Source organism: Kwoniella mangroviensis, assembly GCF_000507465.2.
Source record: "Kwoniella mangroviensis CBS 8507 chromosome 1 map unlocalized Ctg01, whole genome shotgun sequence".
In the NCBI taxonomy this organism is placed as follows: Eukaryota; Fungi; Basidiomycota; class Tremellomycetes; order Tremellales; family Cryptococcaceae; genus Kwoniella; species Kwoniella mangrovensis.
Window position 1 is genome coordinate 10,670,621 of NW_027062533.1, and position 16,564 is coordinate 10,687,184.

A 16,564-nucleotide genomic window follows, 5' to 3' on the forward strand; every position below is an offset into this window, starting at 1 on the left:
AAGTTGGATCATAACAAATAATAGCTCTGAGCTTGAGTGCAGTATCAGATGAATACTTGCAAAATGTCAATTGTGTTCATTCAAGGGTTTGCATTGACTGCAAAATGACAAGATGAAAGTAACACTTTTGTTGTTCGGGTAAACTTACCGGATTGGTCGGGACCCGCTGAAGCGATGGTTGGCAAGCTGTAAGTGCGCGCGTGATCAATAAGTAAGTCAGCTGCGAACTCTACTTTGTGCACCCAGCTTATATGAAATCCCTTGCAAGCTGACAGTGAGCCTTCACAAGGAAAAAGAAACATTGGTTTAAGAAGTTGCCCTCTCTCACATCAAGATGGGTCGGGACGATCTACATAAGAGTGCAGCTCGCGCCTGCTCTCACTTGTGGACCCTGGTCATGTATCTTCACCATGAAGGATACCCGCTGACAATGCATACAAGATCGTCACAAGAATTGGGATGTACGAAGAGAGCATGCTCAGTCAAGTGCCAATACCAGAGGGGACAGAATGTATGCATATCTATTTCCATTGTTCTTCCGGTATGGAGAGCAGAGTATCCTGATCTGACACCAACCTATCTCTTACTCTTGTTTACCATTTGTTTTGCCCACCATCACTGTCACGTTCTCGTAAGCATAGAATAAAATCTGTCACATCGGTTGGAAACTCACTATCTCATTTGCTTTCCACCGTGAGTCTTTCTTGTTGCCTCATCGATGACCTTGATCATTCCGCCTGCAGCAAGTCATCCGATCAGCTGGCCGTTCTTGTGTCCAAAGGAGTCAATCCCTATAACTCACTGGTAGACTCATCGATAGTCAATGGAGGAGCATCTACGCCAGCATTCTTAGCGGATGCGTTACCCATATCGCTGTGATTTCATCAGTCAGCTGTTTCTAGGATGAGGGGTCAAGGGGTACAACTCACGTTTGTGTCCATCCTGGATCAAGGGGGAACACAATAAGGTCGGGTTCCTCGTAGTGCGCAAAGTGACCCTAAAACAATGTTAATGCCGGACTGCTGCAACAGGCAGGCTGAGCTCACTAAGTAGGATGCTCCGCTCTGTGATCCAAATTGAGTTAGCTACACTCGCTCTCACGCTCGGATCCATATGCTCACCTTGCTGATACCGTACGTCACTTCATAGCCTCGAGGTACTTGATCTATAGTCGCAGAACCGGAAGAAATGAAAATGAATTTTCCTCCTTTTCGGATGAGTGGGACGGTGGCTTGGAAGACTGCGAGGAAACCAAGAACCTGTAGAGGGATATGTCAGCGAGGGATCATGACCGCCCACAGGTTCTGAACGACTGCTCTGCGTGATGCTAGAGCCACTCACATTGACTCGCCAATGCTCCTCAAAGACGTCAAGGGGTACATTTCGAAGCGGTGCGTATCCCTCAACCAGCAATGTAGCAGCACTACAGATCACCTGCAAGCAGACGATTAGCGTCAAACACAAAGAAACACGGTTGATGGTATAGCACCCTTACAATGTCGAACTGTGTTATGCCTTTTGACTTGGCTTCCTCGATTGCCTATATTCGAAGGTAACATTAGCTGCCGCAAAACGATGCATACAGAAGGCACGGATGTGACAAGTGGCACAACTCCCCGTCCCACACACTAGACCCGTATAGAATCTGATCGGAAACCTCGGCGATTCATCCGCCTTTGTACCCTCTGTACACACACAGATGCCCACACGGTGACTTACCTCGACGCAACCGCCTTTCTTCGCTTGGTCCATCTTTATAACAACAACCTTCGACCCTGCTCCCCCCTTCACATCAGGCATCCGAGATGGGTCTCGAGCGGTTGCTACGACAGTGTAGTTCTCCCTTGCTGCATACTTCTGGACTAGGCCGAGTCCAATACTGTTGCATACCACAATTCAGCTATCTCCTTCTCCCCACGTCCCTCCGACCTGTGACAAATGACAGGGAGATCAGCCAACTTACCCTCGATTGCCTCCTGATACGAATACTGTGGTGGACATGTTTGCGCTCGATTCTCTTCTATACCTGGCGTATAATTGTTGTTTGCTGGAATCCAAGTTCAGTAAGAGTATTGACGGTTCTTATAAATGATAATTCTACCATCAACCCCCCGTACCCAAGTGAGATAGTTTGAATTTCAACCCTGTTTTCCACGTTCACCAGAGACAAGATACCGTGAGATCGGTTCGGTTGACGGTGAACCGATGCGATGACTGCGAAACGGTTCGCGAATTGTGGGTCGACGAAGGGGTAAAGACAGCAGATTCTCGGTCTTTAAGCTTGGGCCTCAGGGCGGTGTCCTCATTGTACCGCGAACTAGATCGAACCGCACATTAGACAACCTGGGGCGTCCACAGCTCTGCGCTCTATAAGCTTGTCCATCGCCAGCTGCAATTTACCTCTTTTGGAAGGTGATGATATCAAGTTCCCTGAGTGCAATCGATATGGTATGACGTAGAAACGGTGAACAATACGGATTTGACGGTGAACCGCATGTTCATCGCTGCTTCGGGATTGGCCTGAGCAAAGTTGGCAGCATCTTCCGACTCCAGATTCGGATGAATCGGAAAATGGTGGCCCCGGTGGGGACACGAAGCTTAGAATGAAATAGACTTAAATAGATACTGGAAGCTGTTGATTCGCCATCCCTTTTCATCTCAACGACCAAGCAAGTCGACTTCAACTCGAGAAAACACGATGGATAACCATACTCTCAATAACAATAATAACGATGGGACATCTGTTGAGATGGTTTCCAGACCCAACTCCAATTTTGGAGACAACAAGAATCTTGACAAGCACATCGAAAATACCTCTGATACCGTGCATTCAGAAGTCCTCGAAACAAGATTTGCCAGTAAGTCGATTTGGAACAGTGATGGAGCGTCAGCTGATAGTGACCTAGCTTTGAGCAAAATCCAGGTGGTGAAGGTTTTTTGGAAATGTATCCTTTTCTGCGGTATCCTTTTATGGTCCGCTCTTAACGATGGTGTATGTTCTTCAACTGAAATCTAGTCCCGACCAATCATTGCTGACCTTTCCGGGGCAGTTCCAACAACAAGTCCCGGGTAACATCATAGCTTTACCCGCATTCATCGCTACGATGGGTGATACGGTAATTAACGGACAGCCCGCCAATAGTGCCAAGGTAGTTTCCTATTGGCAAGGTTTTGCCGAAATGTCCAAGACCCTGGGTATGTTTGCCGGTGGTACAATCATGGATCGATTTGGACGAAAGTGAGTGGGCAGGCCTGTTCAAATATTGTCTATTGTGAGCTGACGATCGGTCCAGGAAAGCAATGATCGTCTCCTTGGTCGTCTTATTGGCAGGCTCCATTGCCGAGATCGCCTCACGAAATTGGAAAGACTGGCTAGGAGCAGCTATCCTGGTTCGATTGGGTGTCGGTCTTGCGCAAACGATCTTGATCACCTACGTGTCCGAGCTCGCACCATTCCAAGTTCGAGGTTTCATGCTCGGTTCCTATCAAGTACTTTTGACTTTTGGTCAACTGATCGTTGCTATTGCCGCAAAACTCATCGAAGTTCATCAACCAACTCAATGGCGACCATTAATCGGTATCGAATTCATGTTCACCGGTGTAAGTTTCCAAGCGGTTGGCAAAGACGTGTAACACTGCTGACATCACGTTCAGATTTCCTGCCTGACTATCTGGTTCGTTCCTGAGTCTCATATCTTCTACGCTCGTCGAAACAGACATGAGCAAGCCAAGCAATCGATGCTGAAGCTCTATGGCAACGCTCCTGGCTACGATGTCGTGAGTCTGAAGACTCGGTCCTGGAAATCGCTGATCATGACGTGGATCGCTGACCATGACGTGTGCAGGAATGGGAATATCGGGTCGTACAAGAAGGTATCGAAGAAGAGCGCAGAATCATGGCGGAGGGTGGCAAAGCCTCTTTCTTCGACATTTTCCGAGGCACCAATTGGCGACGAACTTTGGCTGGTTGTGTTGGTATCTGTTCCCAATGGGCTGCAGGTGCACCTATCGTATTCAGTTACTCTACTGTGAGCTGCCCGTCTTCACTGACAGGAGACTTTTACTGTGCTAATCTAGCTCATAGTACTTTTTCACCGTCGCCGGGTTGGACAACCCCTTCCTTGTCTCCATTCTTACGTGAGTACTTCATTCTTCCTGAACCAAGTTACGGCACGTGAGCTGATCAATGCCCGACATGTGTAGTTTCCTTTTAGGAATGATTGCACAAGGCTCAGCTCTTTTCCTCTGCGAGTGGGTCGGACGAAGACCTCTACTAGTAGGGTAAGTACACCCAGCCAGAGAACGGGCAGCTGCTGACTTGATTTCTACAGCGGTTGTTTCCTTATGTGTCTTTTCAATGTTGCCATTGCTTCAACCTCATTTTCGGATTCTGTTGCAAGTGGTAAAGCCGGACTCGGATGTCTCCTCATCTGGGTCATCTGTTATGGTCTATCCGCAGGACCAATCGGTTTCGTAGCGGCCGGTGAAACTTCAACACCTCATCTTCGAGCTCAAACCACCTCCTTCAATCTCGGTTGCTACGGTTTAGGATTGTAAGTCTCACTCGGATAACGCCGTTCTGTACAGGTACATTAACCGAATGCCTTGTATAGCGTTGTATTTCAATGGTCTATCTCGTACATGATCTCTCCAGATGCGGCAAACTTGGGCTTGAAGGCTATCTATATCTGGGCCGGGCTTCTTGTCCCGACAACATTGATCCTGTTCTTCTTCTATCCTGAGGTGAGTACTTGACACCACAATCTCACGGGTATTAGGCTGACCGTGACTGTTTATAGACTTATGGCCGTTCTTACCAAGAGCTTGACGAGCTTTACGAACGGGGAGTTCCCGCTTGGCGATTTAAGAGCACCAAGACCCAGATTGAACTTTCGGGTCGAAAGAACAAAGCTCTTGTCCATTACGGACACTAGTCAGGGCAAGCTCTGCATTCGTCAAACCGCTTCCAATCGTTGTGAAGCGCTTGCAACGAACACTGTGTCTCGGCTGATGTCATCGCACTTCACATCGGAGGGCAGCAGTCGCGCAGCTCCAAAATGACACGACCTTTACTCATAACCTGTTCTATATGGTCTAATTCGTATTTTCTGTATGCAAAATTGACCACAATGGCAATATCGCGATGCTCAAACAAACCAGCGCGAAAGTCCTCAATACGAAGGACAGAGCTCGTTTCGTTGGATGCGATTGGAAGAAAAACCTGCATCTAATGACCTACACTGAACGGCGTGGAATAGCCGTGGATATCGACCAGTATATGGTAGCGCTCAGTCGGTTGAAAAGATGTCACTCAAGAGTCAGTTTCGATGAAAATCCCTGCTATATGATACCTGTAAGCGACGAGGGGTCGACAATACAAAGTTGTCTTCCGTCCTAATGGAATACATAGCGTTTGAGGCGGTCGTGCCATGGCGGTGTCTTTGCCTTGGCACAGCACCACCTGCCTCATACAGTATGAACATCCTGATCTGCCATCTTCTCGTTAGGCCTTTAAGAACTTCCAGAGGTCGTAAATTGGGTTTGAGCTCAATACAGATCAGTATCGACCCTACATATCAAAACTTGACACCTCTTGCTTCTCTGGAGCTGATCTCATATACAGCTATAGTGTCATAGCCAATCCTGACCTGACGGTTTCAACAGTTCCCGTGTCGTGGCGTGAAGACAAAAGGACTCTCGAAGTGGTTAGTCCTTACATCAGCTTTCAACAGATATATATAGTTGTACAAGTTTAACAAATACATCATTCTCAGAAATGTTCAATCTCAGAAATGTTCAACCTCAGAAATGGTCACTCAGAAATGTTTCCCTCAGAACTGTATATCTCGTGAATTCATCATCGTATGTTATATATCGGTTCTACTAAGAGGACCCCTTCGTATCGTCTCGTTCGGTCTCTCACATCTGGCATCCAGAAGCAGGAGTTTAGTACAGAGTCTTACGATCGTTACAGTAGAATGATGCATGGAAGGGAATGCGATGACAAAGGACACTAGTACAAACTATCTAGTCTAGTGGTTACGCCTGGGTATACCTGCAGTCTGAGCCAAACGTTGATACTTGACTGCCTTTGGTATGACCATACCTTCCGAGAGCTCACTGACATTTTCCCTGAAGAGCTCCTGCCAAGGTGTCTGACTCTTGGGGCCTTTGTATGGACCCATCTTCTCCCGTCTTACCCTTAATTCTTCGGGATCGACCTTGATATCCGCTCGCCCCTTTGCCAAGTCGATTCGTACGACATCGCCATCTTGGAGAAGACCAAGGTTTCCACCGGCGGCCGCTTCGGGTGATGCATTGAGGATTGAGGGGCTACCGGAAGTACCGGATTGTCGTCCATCACCAATACACGGTAATTCTATACCTTTCTTGATCAGACGACCAGGAGGTATCATATTCACGACTTCAGCGGCTCCAGGATAGCCTTGTGGACCTGCTCCTCGCATGATAAGAATTGTTCCAGCCTGTATGTCATCTTCCGTTTCTATACGATGATGATAGTCTTCGGGACCATCGAACACCGCTACAGGACCTTCGAAAGCCATCGGATCGTTTGGGTCGCTTAGATACTGATCGTGGAACGCTTTGTTGATCACGGACGTCTTCATTATAGCGCTATCGAACAGGGATCCGGAGAGATGCAGGAAGCCTGCTGAAGTTTTGACGGGGTTTGAGATAGAGCGAATCACTCGACGATCGGTCGAAAAATCATCCCGACAATTATCTCCCATTGATTTGCCAGAGACCGTCAAAGCATCGGGATGAGGAAGAAGATTATGCTTGATGAGTTCGGCAGTCACGGCTAGTATGAATGTAAGCTGTCTGCCCGCCAATCTATTGTATGAGGTTTATCAGTACTCACCAGGGAGACCTCCAGCTCGATGATACTCTTCACATAGATATTCACCAGCAGGCTGTATGTTCACCAATAACGGTAGTTTATAACCGACATCTTGCCAATCTTGATTGGAAAGTGGAACTCCGATATGTTTGGCGATGGCGTTGAGATGGATTGGTGCATTGGTGGAACCTCCAATAGCGGTATTCAGGGCAATGGCATTTTCGAAGGCTGCTCTCGTCAAGATATCGGAAGGCTTGACGTCTTCCCGAACGAGATCGACAATTCGACGCCCAGTCTGATATGCGCAAGCACCCCTTTCTCGATAAGGTGCAGGAATGGAAGCACTACCGGGAAGAGCCATACCAAGTGCTTCGGCCAAGGCGTTCATTGTACTAGCTGTTCCCATGGTATTACAATGTCCAAGACTGACGATGTGCGTCAGCGCCGCTTTCCGCACACCACTCACCTGGGAGCAGAAGTAGCCACAGTCTGCATCAGTTGCAATTGATCAATCTTGCCCGCTGCCAGAGCTGCTCTTGCGTCCCATAGAACGGTACCCGAGCCAACAAGACGCTGACCAGCATAACCTGTACAATTTAGCTCGGTTATAACGACAAAGGACTCACCATTCAACATAGGTCCCACGTTCATGCAGATCGCAGGGATATTAACGGTAGCCGCTGCCATCAAGAGGGCTGGAGTACTATGGAGCGGGCTAGAGATCAGCCTCAGATCGACATCCTCCTAATGCGCCTGCTTACATTTTGTCACAACCAGTCAGAAGAACGACTCCGTCCATAGGATACCCAAAAAGTACTTCTACAAGCGACAAGTACGCGAAATTGCGGTCCAGAGATGCAGTTGGACGTTTCGTAGTCTCTTGTATAGGATGGCATGGGAACTCAAATGGTGTTCCACCAGCAGCGATGATTCCGTCGCGAACACGCTTGGCGAACTGAACGTGACCCGAATTGCAAGGTGCGAGGTCGGAACCAGTCTGAGCGATTCCAATGATTGGCTTATGTTTATTCGCAATCTCATTCACTATGCAATATGACCTCAGCATCCGTCAAAGTCATGAGAAGTGACGTGATAGCTGCTATAGCACACGAACTCACTGGTAAGACCGCCGTTTAGATACCTCTCAACATAAGCTCCGCACATGTCTGCCAACCCTTGTCAGTCTGAACTCGATTCTGAGATGATTGATAAAGATAGCTCACCATCAGAAGGATTGTTCCACCATTGCTTGGATCGTAGTGGTACCGCGGGTTCAACTCCCTCTGGCTCCCCACTTTCGTCCGCTGGAGCGGTGAAAGACCTCACGCCTACAGAGGTATGCCCAAGAATGTCTTCTTCGTTCCCGCCATTTTCACGTAGTCCACAAGTGCAACCTTCGCACGGCATATTCGGTATCTGTCTGATTGAGTCGAGGTAGATGATTGCTGCTGACTAAATGCCAGCCAATATAACGAATCCTTGTTCAGTCAAAGTAATCCTCTTCAAGCTATTTACTGCAACATTCTTTTGATACTGAGTGGACGCCTGGCCGCAACGATAACTTTGATACCGGACCGGTTCGGCTCACGGTCTCGGTACAGACTCGGCTGGGATAACCGAACCGCTCAAATCGCTGCATTTACCTCCACTTCATCACTCCATCCAAGATACCAAAGATTTCCACTATATCTATCTTTCAGCTCAGCATTGCTTGACTAATTATTTATATTGATAAGGATCTGCTTTAAGGACATTTGTTTCTCAAATCAGAGGGAAATACATCGCGAAGTCAATATGCCTGTCCACACAACCTACAAACTGTCCAACGGACTCGATATCCCTTCCATCGCTCTAGGCACTGTGAGTGAACTCTCCAAGACACAAGCTTGGTGTTGAGCTAATCAAGTGCCTACATAGTGGATGTCAGCGTGAGTGCAGAGCAAAGGAGAACAGAATGGGTCTAACCTTGTTGATGTACAGTCCAGGAGAAGTGGAAAAAGCAGTCAAGCATGCAATCGAGGTAAGCCTGCGTTTAGCAATGTAGTTCGTCAGAGCTGCTGCTGATATTGATGCATCGATTAGAGCGGCTACAAGCACATAGAGTAAGCGTTTTTTCCGTTCTTGGGTTGGGGAGGGGAATCGTACCGGAGCTGATAGCAAGTACCAGTTGCGCCTGGGGTTATGGCAATGAAGCCGAAGTGGGAGAAGGTATTAAAGCCTCAGGAGTACCTAGAGACCAAATTTGGATCACATCAAAATTGTTCGAGCTTCACCACAAGCCAGAACACGTGGAACTCGCGGTGCGTGACAGTTTGAAGAAGCTCGGTACGGACTATCTTGATATGTATCTCTTACATTACCCAGTGAGTTTCGACGACACACTTTGTAGATGGGGCATCATGTTGACCTATGACTACCCGGACATCAGGTGGCCTGGAAGACAGTGTGCCCTGACGGAGTCTTACCTCAGAAGGAGCACACCCCTATGGTCGACGGTAGATTGGTCATTGACATCCCGCTCTCAGAAGATTTCCTGTCGACTTGGGCAGCTATGGAAAAGGTTTGTCACACTGGTCGACCCATCAATTGAGCTGCGCTTACATCGTGTTTTAGCTGGTCGAAAAGGGTTTGGTACGATCAATCGGTGTATCGAATTTCAACATCTATAAGTTGAAAAAGCTCATCGCCGCTGCTAAGATCAAGCCTGTTGCCAGTAAGTCATCTGCGCGTCGAAGATTTGCAGAACTGCGTTGACTATTTTCTCTGTAGATCAAATCGAACTCTCCATTCAGAACCCCCAATTCGAGTTTGTCGATTGGCTTAAGCGCAACCAGATCTTACCTCAAGCCTTCTCCCCATTGGGTGGTCTTGCAGGTCAGCATCTTCGACAACACCCAGTTGTACTTGAGATCGGTAAAAAGTACGGGGTCCATGGAGCAGTTGTTTTGGTCAGTTGGCTCCTTCAAAGGGGTATCCAACCTTTGCCAAAGAGTGTATTCGAGAACGAGATCGAGGCCAACATCAAACGTAAGTTGCAATCCACTTGGAAATTCATTGTATGCACTAACCTGAGATCTTCTACAGCCGTTGACCTCACTAAAGAAGAAGTAGAAAGACTGTCAGACTTGGCTCGCTCTTTCCCTTCTAAGAGAGTTGTCAACCCGTCATCAGGTAAATAGCAACGATCTGATATGAAGTTTCACGCTGACACGGCTATCTCAGAGTACGAGCCTTTCTACGACGTCTACCAAGAAGATCACCCAGAATTCAGTGATACAGCCCAATTGCTTCTCGAGAAGGGTACTGCTTAGACTTGAAAGAATTCATGGTTTGAGTCGTGCAGTGTTGACGGGATGGACAATGTATCTTTCAGTATTTACAGCTAGAGTAAAATGATTTGTTATGGCATCGGAAGTATACCAAGCTCGAGACACCCTTCTGCCTTTATACATCTCAGCATGAGAAGAGCTCAGTCATGAACTTCGCTGACCGGAATCAGAGTAGGAGATACGCTGAACCGTTGTACTGGCATTTGATCGGACCGCGAATTTTTAGCTAGTATAGTACGTCTAAGACGATTTAAACGCTTCAGAGTGTCGTATGATCTGCAGCTACCGCTCATATCGAAGAGAGTCTTCGACACAATCCAACCTGTTGATCACCATCGTCAAGCCTGAATGCGTATAAGACTAGCTTCGTGAGCAGGCGAAGCCCACAGGACGAATCGAGCTGCCTCTTTGAGTTTTGACTGCTAGCTGCCATCCAGGCCAAGGTTTTTCTGTCTATTCACAATCAATGCATATGACTGTGTAATGTACTGACTACTCTATCTACCTTGGATTAATAAATCGTTGTCTCATCTACGCTTTTGTAAATCGATACTCGGTCGTATGGGTATACGTGTCACCAGGACTGATCACGCTTTGTGGGAAAGATGGGTGATGTATGTAGTCCGGCCAAAGCTGAGTTTCGAGGCACAAGCCAGCTCTATAGCCATTCATTGCACCTCCAAGCCCTCGATCCTTGAGATCCATAGGAGCTCCATCGAAAAATTGAATGCCTGGCTGGTCAGTCCAGCACTCCATTGTAAGATCGCCATTTGAGGAGATGAGCTCGGCGCCTCGATGTAATTTACCTGGAATGGAAGGAGATCGAAGAACATAGTTTAAGTCGTAATGGAAAGGTGATCCACTTCTGTCATCGAGTAGCTCGATTGAGCGGGATTCGCGGAAATCGAAAGGTGTTCCTGCGACATCTGCAAGTTCACCGGTGGGGATGAGATCTTTATCTACCGCGGTGTATTGATCGGCATCAATGGTGAGCTTTTGTTGCAGATTGTTATGAACAGCTGGACCCCGAGCCCCATCGACATTGAAGAAGGAGTGATTGGTGAGACTGACTGGAGTCCTTTTATCGGTTTGGGCTTTGTAGTCTAGTCTGAAAACACCGGTCGAGGGGATGGAGTAGGTGACTGATACCTGAAGATTGCCGGGAAAACCCTGATCGCCATCTGGTGATTTGTACATCAACGTTGCCGAACTCTTGTCGTACTTTTCTAACGTCCAATTTCTATGACCTAACCCACTGTTTCCTCCGTGACAAGTATGACCAGTCGGTTCATTGGTTTCGATGTTATATTGAGTGGAGTCTAGTGTAAATTGGCCACGAGCGATTCGATTTGCGACACGTCCAGCAACCGCTCCATGATGCCATTGCTTGTTGGCTACATATCCGCTCAATTCGTCAAATCCTAAAATGACACTTCGAGGTTGCGTGGCAGTTGGAACAGAGAGATCGTGTATCGCCGCACCAAAGGTGATGATAGTTGCCGTAGTTGACCCGTCGGGCGATTGTATGTCAACCGCTAAGACGTCTCTGCCCTGGTGGGAGCCAAAAAATTTCACAGCCATAGTGTCGAACGGTGCGTATTGTGCTGGTCTCGCCTGTTCTTGAACGACAATAAAGTAGCTTTATGAAGGTGAATTGAATAGTTCTGCTGTCCGTCCAAGATCGCTGCACGTGGCTCTGAGTTTAGAACGATACGGCCCAACACAGTCGGATTCGTGATTAACCGTGCTGAACCGAACCGAAATCTGTACCGACTATTACGGCAAAAGCTCTCTCCATAACTCACTGACCCCTGTATGCATGCGTGCATGGGATGTTCTTGGTCAATTGCTGAAGGTTAACTGGATCATTGTTTTCGTCTTGAAGTATAAACTCGATTATCCTGTTGCTGTTCAATCTATATTCCACAAAGACACAGCCTTTTACCACCATGACTGACAACAAGATCAAGATCGCGCTGTTAGGAACCGGCATTTATTCCGAATCCGACTACTTACCCTCACTCGTACATGTATCGCAAACTTACATTGACGTCAAGTTCGTTTGGTCATTAGACCAAATCGCTGCAGCCAGGTTTGCTGGCCATTTCAAGTCAGCTGGTCGCTCTGAGCCTCAAGTCGCTGTCGGAGATGCAGGTATCGAACAGGTCCTGAATGACTCGGAAATAGATGCCGTAGTTATTGTTCTACCATTCGCATTCCAACCACCTTTGATGAAACGATTCTGGGCGGCAGGTAAACATGTCTTGAGTGAGAAACCAATTGAACGAGATGTCAAGGCTGGTCTTGAACTTATCAAGGAGTTTGAGGATTACTGGAAGCCGAAGAACCTGATCTGGCGAGTCGCTGAGGGTGAGTTTGCCGTTTTTGCCTCCTTTTTTTCCTTCATCAAATTCTTGCTCCGACACGGGTTGCTGATGTTTTGACAGACTATGATCATGAACCTATCCACAAGAGAGCCGCAGAGCTGCTGCGAGATCCTGCTCTGGGACCAGTGCTCTTCTGGGATCTGCAGAACCAGAACTATTGCCCAGATGGCGACAAATGGCAAGCGACGTCGTGGAGAAATGTTCCTGATTATCAAGGTGGTGAGTTAAGCTAGTCATTCACCATTACATATCACTGACTGTACTTGGTTCATCAACACCAAAGGTTTTTGTCTCGACGGAGGTGTCCACTCAGTTGCCATGCTTCGGAACATCCTTCCCGATCCTCCAGCTGCAGTCATCGCCTCTGCATCTTTACACCGAAAACATACACCTCCACACGATACGATTCTCGCTCTCGTCCTTCCTGATTCAGCTGCTACAAAAGAGCCAAGTGGATCTTCTAGCAAACTCGACATTGCTCGTCAACATAGACCCAACTTACCTCAACCTGGAAAATCTTCACCCGCAGGTACGATCACCTTCACTTGGGCTTTACCAAACATCGAATCAAAATTACCTCGTGATTTGCAAGTCCTCAACATCACATGTTTAAATGGGAAATTGACATTAGTGAACGATTCAGGCACTAGAACTTTAGAGTTGGCTCCTGCGGCTGGTAGTCAGGTGGAGGCAGTGAAGGAGACCAGTCCCAAGAAAGGAGTAGAAGTCGAGTTGGCCTATTTCGCTAGAGCAGTACTAGCGACGAAAGCAGGACGTGCTATAGATCCTGCGGAAGATTATGGCAAGCCCATAGACACGGTCTGGGATGTAGCAGTGATCCAAGCAATGTTGCAATCAGACGGTAATAAGGTGGATATAAAACAGCTTATAGATCAATATAGATAGGAGCATGGATCATGATCATAGCGCGTCACCACTTCTCTGAAACAAGGTGTGCCAAGACTATTTCAGGACGATCTGAAAAAGATGTACATGTTCTGGATGTTCAGCTGTTGAGCATATGAAAAGGGCAGCACAGTCAAGGTCACCCACCCCTGAGCAATCCTTAGTCACCGTAGAGCACCTCATAGAAACCTCGATCGGACTCAGCGAAAGCATGTTTACAGTTTTAGACACCTGCCATCAGGAAGGCCAATTGCAGTATAACGTCTGATGCCTTAATGACTACTGAAATGCATATCTAGTGACAAAACTTGGCCGACAGACTCTATTTACTGAAATCTCCTGAGAAACGAGTTCGCTCCCTTCCTCTGAAACCTGAATCCTTCACAACGAACAGATCCCCATTGAGAGGATGTTTCTTGATCTGCTCATCGGTAGTTCCGGTTTTTGCCGAAGTTATGTATAGTTCATCGAGGTCAGAGCCTACAGTAATCTTATCAGAACGGATTGGTCTACTCGATCTTCGCGGTTAAACTCACCACCGAATATGCAAGAAGTGACGTTCAAAGCTTGTGGTAAGTGCACGATGAGGTCAATCTCGCCTTGCGGTGTGAAGCGGATGACTTTGCCTGATCCCCAACGCGCGGACCAGATGCCGTATTGGTCGTCTTGACACATACCGTCTGGTACTCCCAGGTTCTCATTGTCCACATTGCTAAAGATTTTTTTGTTGCTGACCTTTCCAGTGCTCTGACCGAGAAGGTCAGCTTGATTGCGAAATTCATTTAAGTTAGGGAAACCTACAATGTCGTAATCATATTTACCGATTTCCTTTCGCAAGCTGTCGGTGAAGTACCTAGTGATGGCGTTAGCTGGACCATATTGGCCTTGTGTTGGATTATAAAAATATTAGGACGACTTACAGAGTTTTAGAATCTTCTGTCCATCCCATACCATTAGACACAGTGAGCTGATCTAGGAGCAAGTCTGCCGCTAATCCATCGCCTGATTGAGTTACAGCGTACAGACCGCCTCCAGCGGAAGCAGGGAAGTCTTCTTCGTGCATCATGGTTCCGACTAGCCATCGTTTCCCCGATGGATCCACGCAAGCTTCGTTGAAACGGTTGAAGCCTTTTAGATGATCGATATCGACCGGCAAACGCTTATAAGTGGAGGCCGAATTAGTGGGAGGGAACGGCAATTGATCAAAACTGATGAAAGCCAGACCGTCTTGTATAACTGCCAGGAGCTACTCATTGTTGATGTCAGATTGTATAGCGACTACAAAGCAAGCCCACTCACTCCAGTATCATCCTCAAGTAAAGCTAAAGCGGTGACAGTTCGATCAAACGATTGAAACCCATGTATGCCCGTAGACGGCTCATAAGTGTATATCCTGCAACCTAGGATATCTACGAAATACAGTCGTTGTCTTCTAGCGTCCTGTTTGATAAAGAAACATTTCAGACGGGTTTCATTTGCGAGAATCGCTTATGCGCTCACCCAAAGCGATCCTTCCCCAAGTTCACAGCCATAATTAAGCAGTGATTCTTGCTGTATAATTGTTTGCGCTACCATTTTTGATTTCGATGACCTTCTTCGCCAAGTACGTGTTCAGTTGTTCAACAATTTCGTACATGAATCATATAGAGACAATGAGCGTACTTTGTACCCCTATGAGCAGAAACGCCAGCAATAATCGATGTTAGAATCCAGCAAAACAGGAAAGGCTTAGGCGGTCCGGTGCGGTTCACTGTTACCGACCGGCAATTCAGGCGACCTGTTCCGCATCTTGACATAACATGTTGTCGGTTATGTCCCGACGCTTCCAGGCCATTGAAGTCACTTTCAAGGCGGTACAGAGAGTGTCTTTACGTGTTGTTACATGAGCATCACTACCATCATTGGTGGTTATGCAAATTCAGAAACGTTTCGGGGTAATATAAGAGTGCGAGGTATCTACAGACTGTGATTGAGATTTGTTTGAACATACAGGTGAAATGTACAACCATTTTGTGTTCTCTGCGGAAGAGGCTAACAATACATCATCTACAACTTGAATGATTTCACAATTATTCTCCCAAAGCTAGTCTCCCAAATGCGGGATTCTCTCTTCCTCTCTCATCCTTCAAGTGCTCGGAAGGCCTTGTCCGACAAGACATGTTTACATCTCCATATGGAACATCATCCCATCATCTGAAGACTCGTCGCTTGTGTCCTAAGCTCATTATAGCGTTCGTAAGAATACTGATCGCGAAGTGAATGGAGATACTCACCTCGAGACCAGTAACATCGTATGGATACTAAATAACTCATCGTCAACACCAAACACTTGACTTCCCGAAATTGCTTTCTGACAAAATGAACTTACATCATACCAGATTTCGTTAGGTCTCAAACAACATCGTATACGGACGATGTACTTGAGGTAGTCTTCGCATGGGATGTGAGTGTAAGTGAGAAGCTCTTCGCAAGCTACAAACAATCGGTGACGATCAGGATCATCAGCCTGATGTTCTGTAAAATCTTTCGGGCAGACCATCCAGTCGTGGAGCTCCGGATATCCTCGATGCGCCTACTTACCAAGAAGTGCAGCACATTCTGCTCGGTCGTTAAGTTGTCCATCGTCCTATATCCCAAATCATCAGTATCCATCCCGTCACCAGAACCAGGTCGTTGCAGTGTACCAGTACCGAAGAATGATCTCGACTCACGTTCAGATCATCAATCTCTAGCCAAATGTCTTCAAACCAACTTGCGAACCGTTGCCTGCAATTCCGATCATCATTGAGAGTCGCATCCTTGGGCTGCGTTTCACTCAAACCCATATGAAAAGGTGAATTGTGCCGACTCACAATCTCTCATACGCTTTGGAATCACCCCATCCCCAGGCTCTCCTCAGTTTACCTTCCGCCTCATAACAATCATTCACTATTCCATTGTTTCTCTCGTAATACGATGACATCGTCGAAAGCAGAGTGAGTTTCGTGGCGTAATCTCGAGGTGAAAGACTGTGGCAAAAAGAGTGAATTGGTCTGAAGGGGGGCAAGAGGAAGAGGAGGATGAAAGTTGGGTGAGTACGA

At 47.2% G+C, this 16,564-nt stretch overlaps 8 protein-coding genes across 8 annotated transcripts; 3 read left to right on the forward strand and 5 right to left on the reverse strand.

The window, feature by feature from the left end:
• Positions 1-593: 593 nt before the first annotated feature.
• On the reverse strand, positions 594-2,001 carry I203_104045 (uncharacterized protein; the record flags this gene model as incomplete). Its single annotated transcript, XM_019149611.1, has 10 exons — positions 594-618; positions 674-737; positions 803-873; positions 930-997; positions 1,047-1,064; positions 1,122-1,259; positions 1,342-1,434; positions 1,496-1,540; positions 1,720-1,879; positions 1,964-2,001. 10 exons carry the CDS (start codon positions 1,999-2,001, stop codon positions 594-596), a joined length of 720 nt encoding a protein of 239 aa, XP_019001154.1.
• Positions 2,002-2,698: 697 nt separating this feature from the next.
• I203_104046 (uncharacterized protein) lies at positions 2,699-4,934 on the forward strand (the record flags this gene model as incomplete). The annotated part of the gene is made up of 11 exons (XM_065517457.1): positions 2,699-2,858; positions 2,907-2,992; positions 3,051-3,238; positions 3,294-3,600; positions 3,655-3,777; positions 3,846-4,028; positions 4,085-4,137; positions 4,204-4,281; positions 4,332-4,553; positions 4,614-4,743; positions 4,800-4,934. 11 exons carry the CDS (start codon positions 2,699-2,701, stop codon positions 4,932-4,934), a joined length of 1,665 nt encoding a protein of 554 aa, XP_065374275.1.
• A 1,098-nt stretch (positions 4,935-6,032) lies between these two features.
• Positions 6,033-8,269, reverse strand: I203_104047 (dihydroxy-acid dehydratase; the record flags this gene model as incomplete). The annotated part of the gene is made up of 6 exons (XM_065517458.1): positions 6,033-6,823; positions 6,884-7,287; positions 7,329-7,565; positions 7,624-7,906; positions 7,981-8,037; positions 8,086-8,269. The coding sequence occupies 6 exons, from the start codon at positions 8,267-8,269 to the stop codon at positions 6,033-6,035; spliced, it is 1,956 nt and encodes a 651-aa protein (XP_065374276.1).
• A 387-nt stretch (positions 8,270-8,656) lies between these two features.
• On the forward strand, positions 8,657-10,173 carry I203_104048 (uncharacterized protein; the record flags this gene model as incomplete). The annotated part of the gene is made up of 9 exons (XM_019149614.1): positions 8,657-8,722; positions 8,790-8,882; positions 8,945-8,964; positions 9,030-9,225; positions 9,291-9,422; positions 9,476-9,575; positions 9,632-9,889; positions 9,947-10,033; positions 10,085-10,173. 9 exons carry the CDS (start codon positions 8,657-8,659, stop codon positions 10,171-10,173), a joined length of 1,041 nt encoding a protein of 346 aa, XP_019001157.1.
• Positions 10,174-10,722: 549 nt separating this feature from the next.
• Positions 10,723-11,772, reverse strand: I203_104049 (uncharacterized protein; the record flags this gene model as incomplete). Its single annotated transcript, XM_019149615.1, has 1 exon — positions 10,723-11,772. The coding sequence occupies one exon, from the start codon at positions 11,770-11,772 to the stop codon at positions 10,723-10,725; it is 1,050 nt and encodes a 349-aa protein (XP_019001158.1).
• Positions 11,773-12,140: 368 nt separating this feature from the next.
• On the forward strand, positions 12,141-13,484 carry I203_104050 (uncharacterized protein; the record flags this gene model as incomplete). The annotated part of the gene is made up of 3 exons (XM_019149616.1): positions 12,141-12,561; positions 12,639-12,797; positions 12,862-13,484. 3 exons carry the CDS (start codon positions 12,141-12,143, stop codon positions 13,482-13,484), a joined length of 1,203 nt encoding a protein of 400 aa, XP_019001159.1.
• A 322-nt stretch (positions 13,485-13,806) lies between these two features.
• On the reverse strand, positions 13,807-15,059 carry I203_104051 (uncharacterized protein; the record flags this gene model as incomplete). Its single annotated transcript, XM_019149617.1, has 6 exons — positions 13,807-13,964; positions 14,021-14,231; positions 14,286-14,337; positions 14,405-14,730; positions 14,784-14,924; positions 14,985-15,059. The coding sequence occupies 6 exons, from the start codon at positions 15,057-15,059 to the stop codon at positions 13,807-13,809; spliced, it is 963 nt and encodes a 320-aa protein (XP_019001160.1).
• Positions 15,060-15,645: 586 nt separating this feature from the next.
• On the reverse strand, positions 15,646-16,446 carry I203_104052 (uncharacterized protein; the record flags this gene model as incomplete). Its single annotated transcript, XM_019149618.1, has 6 exons — positions 15,646-15,699; positions 15,758-15,784; positions 15,853-15,956; positions 16,065-16,110; positions 16,196-16,250; positions 16,337-16,446. The coding sequence occupies 6 exons, from the start codon at positions 16,444-16,446 to the stop codon at positions 15,646-15,648; spliced, it is 396 nt and encodes a 131-aa protein (XP_019001161.1).
• Positions 16,447-16,564: the final 118 nt, after the last annotated feature.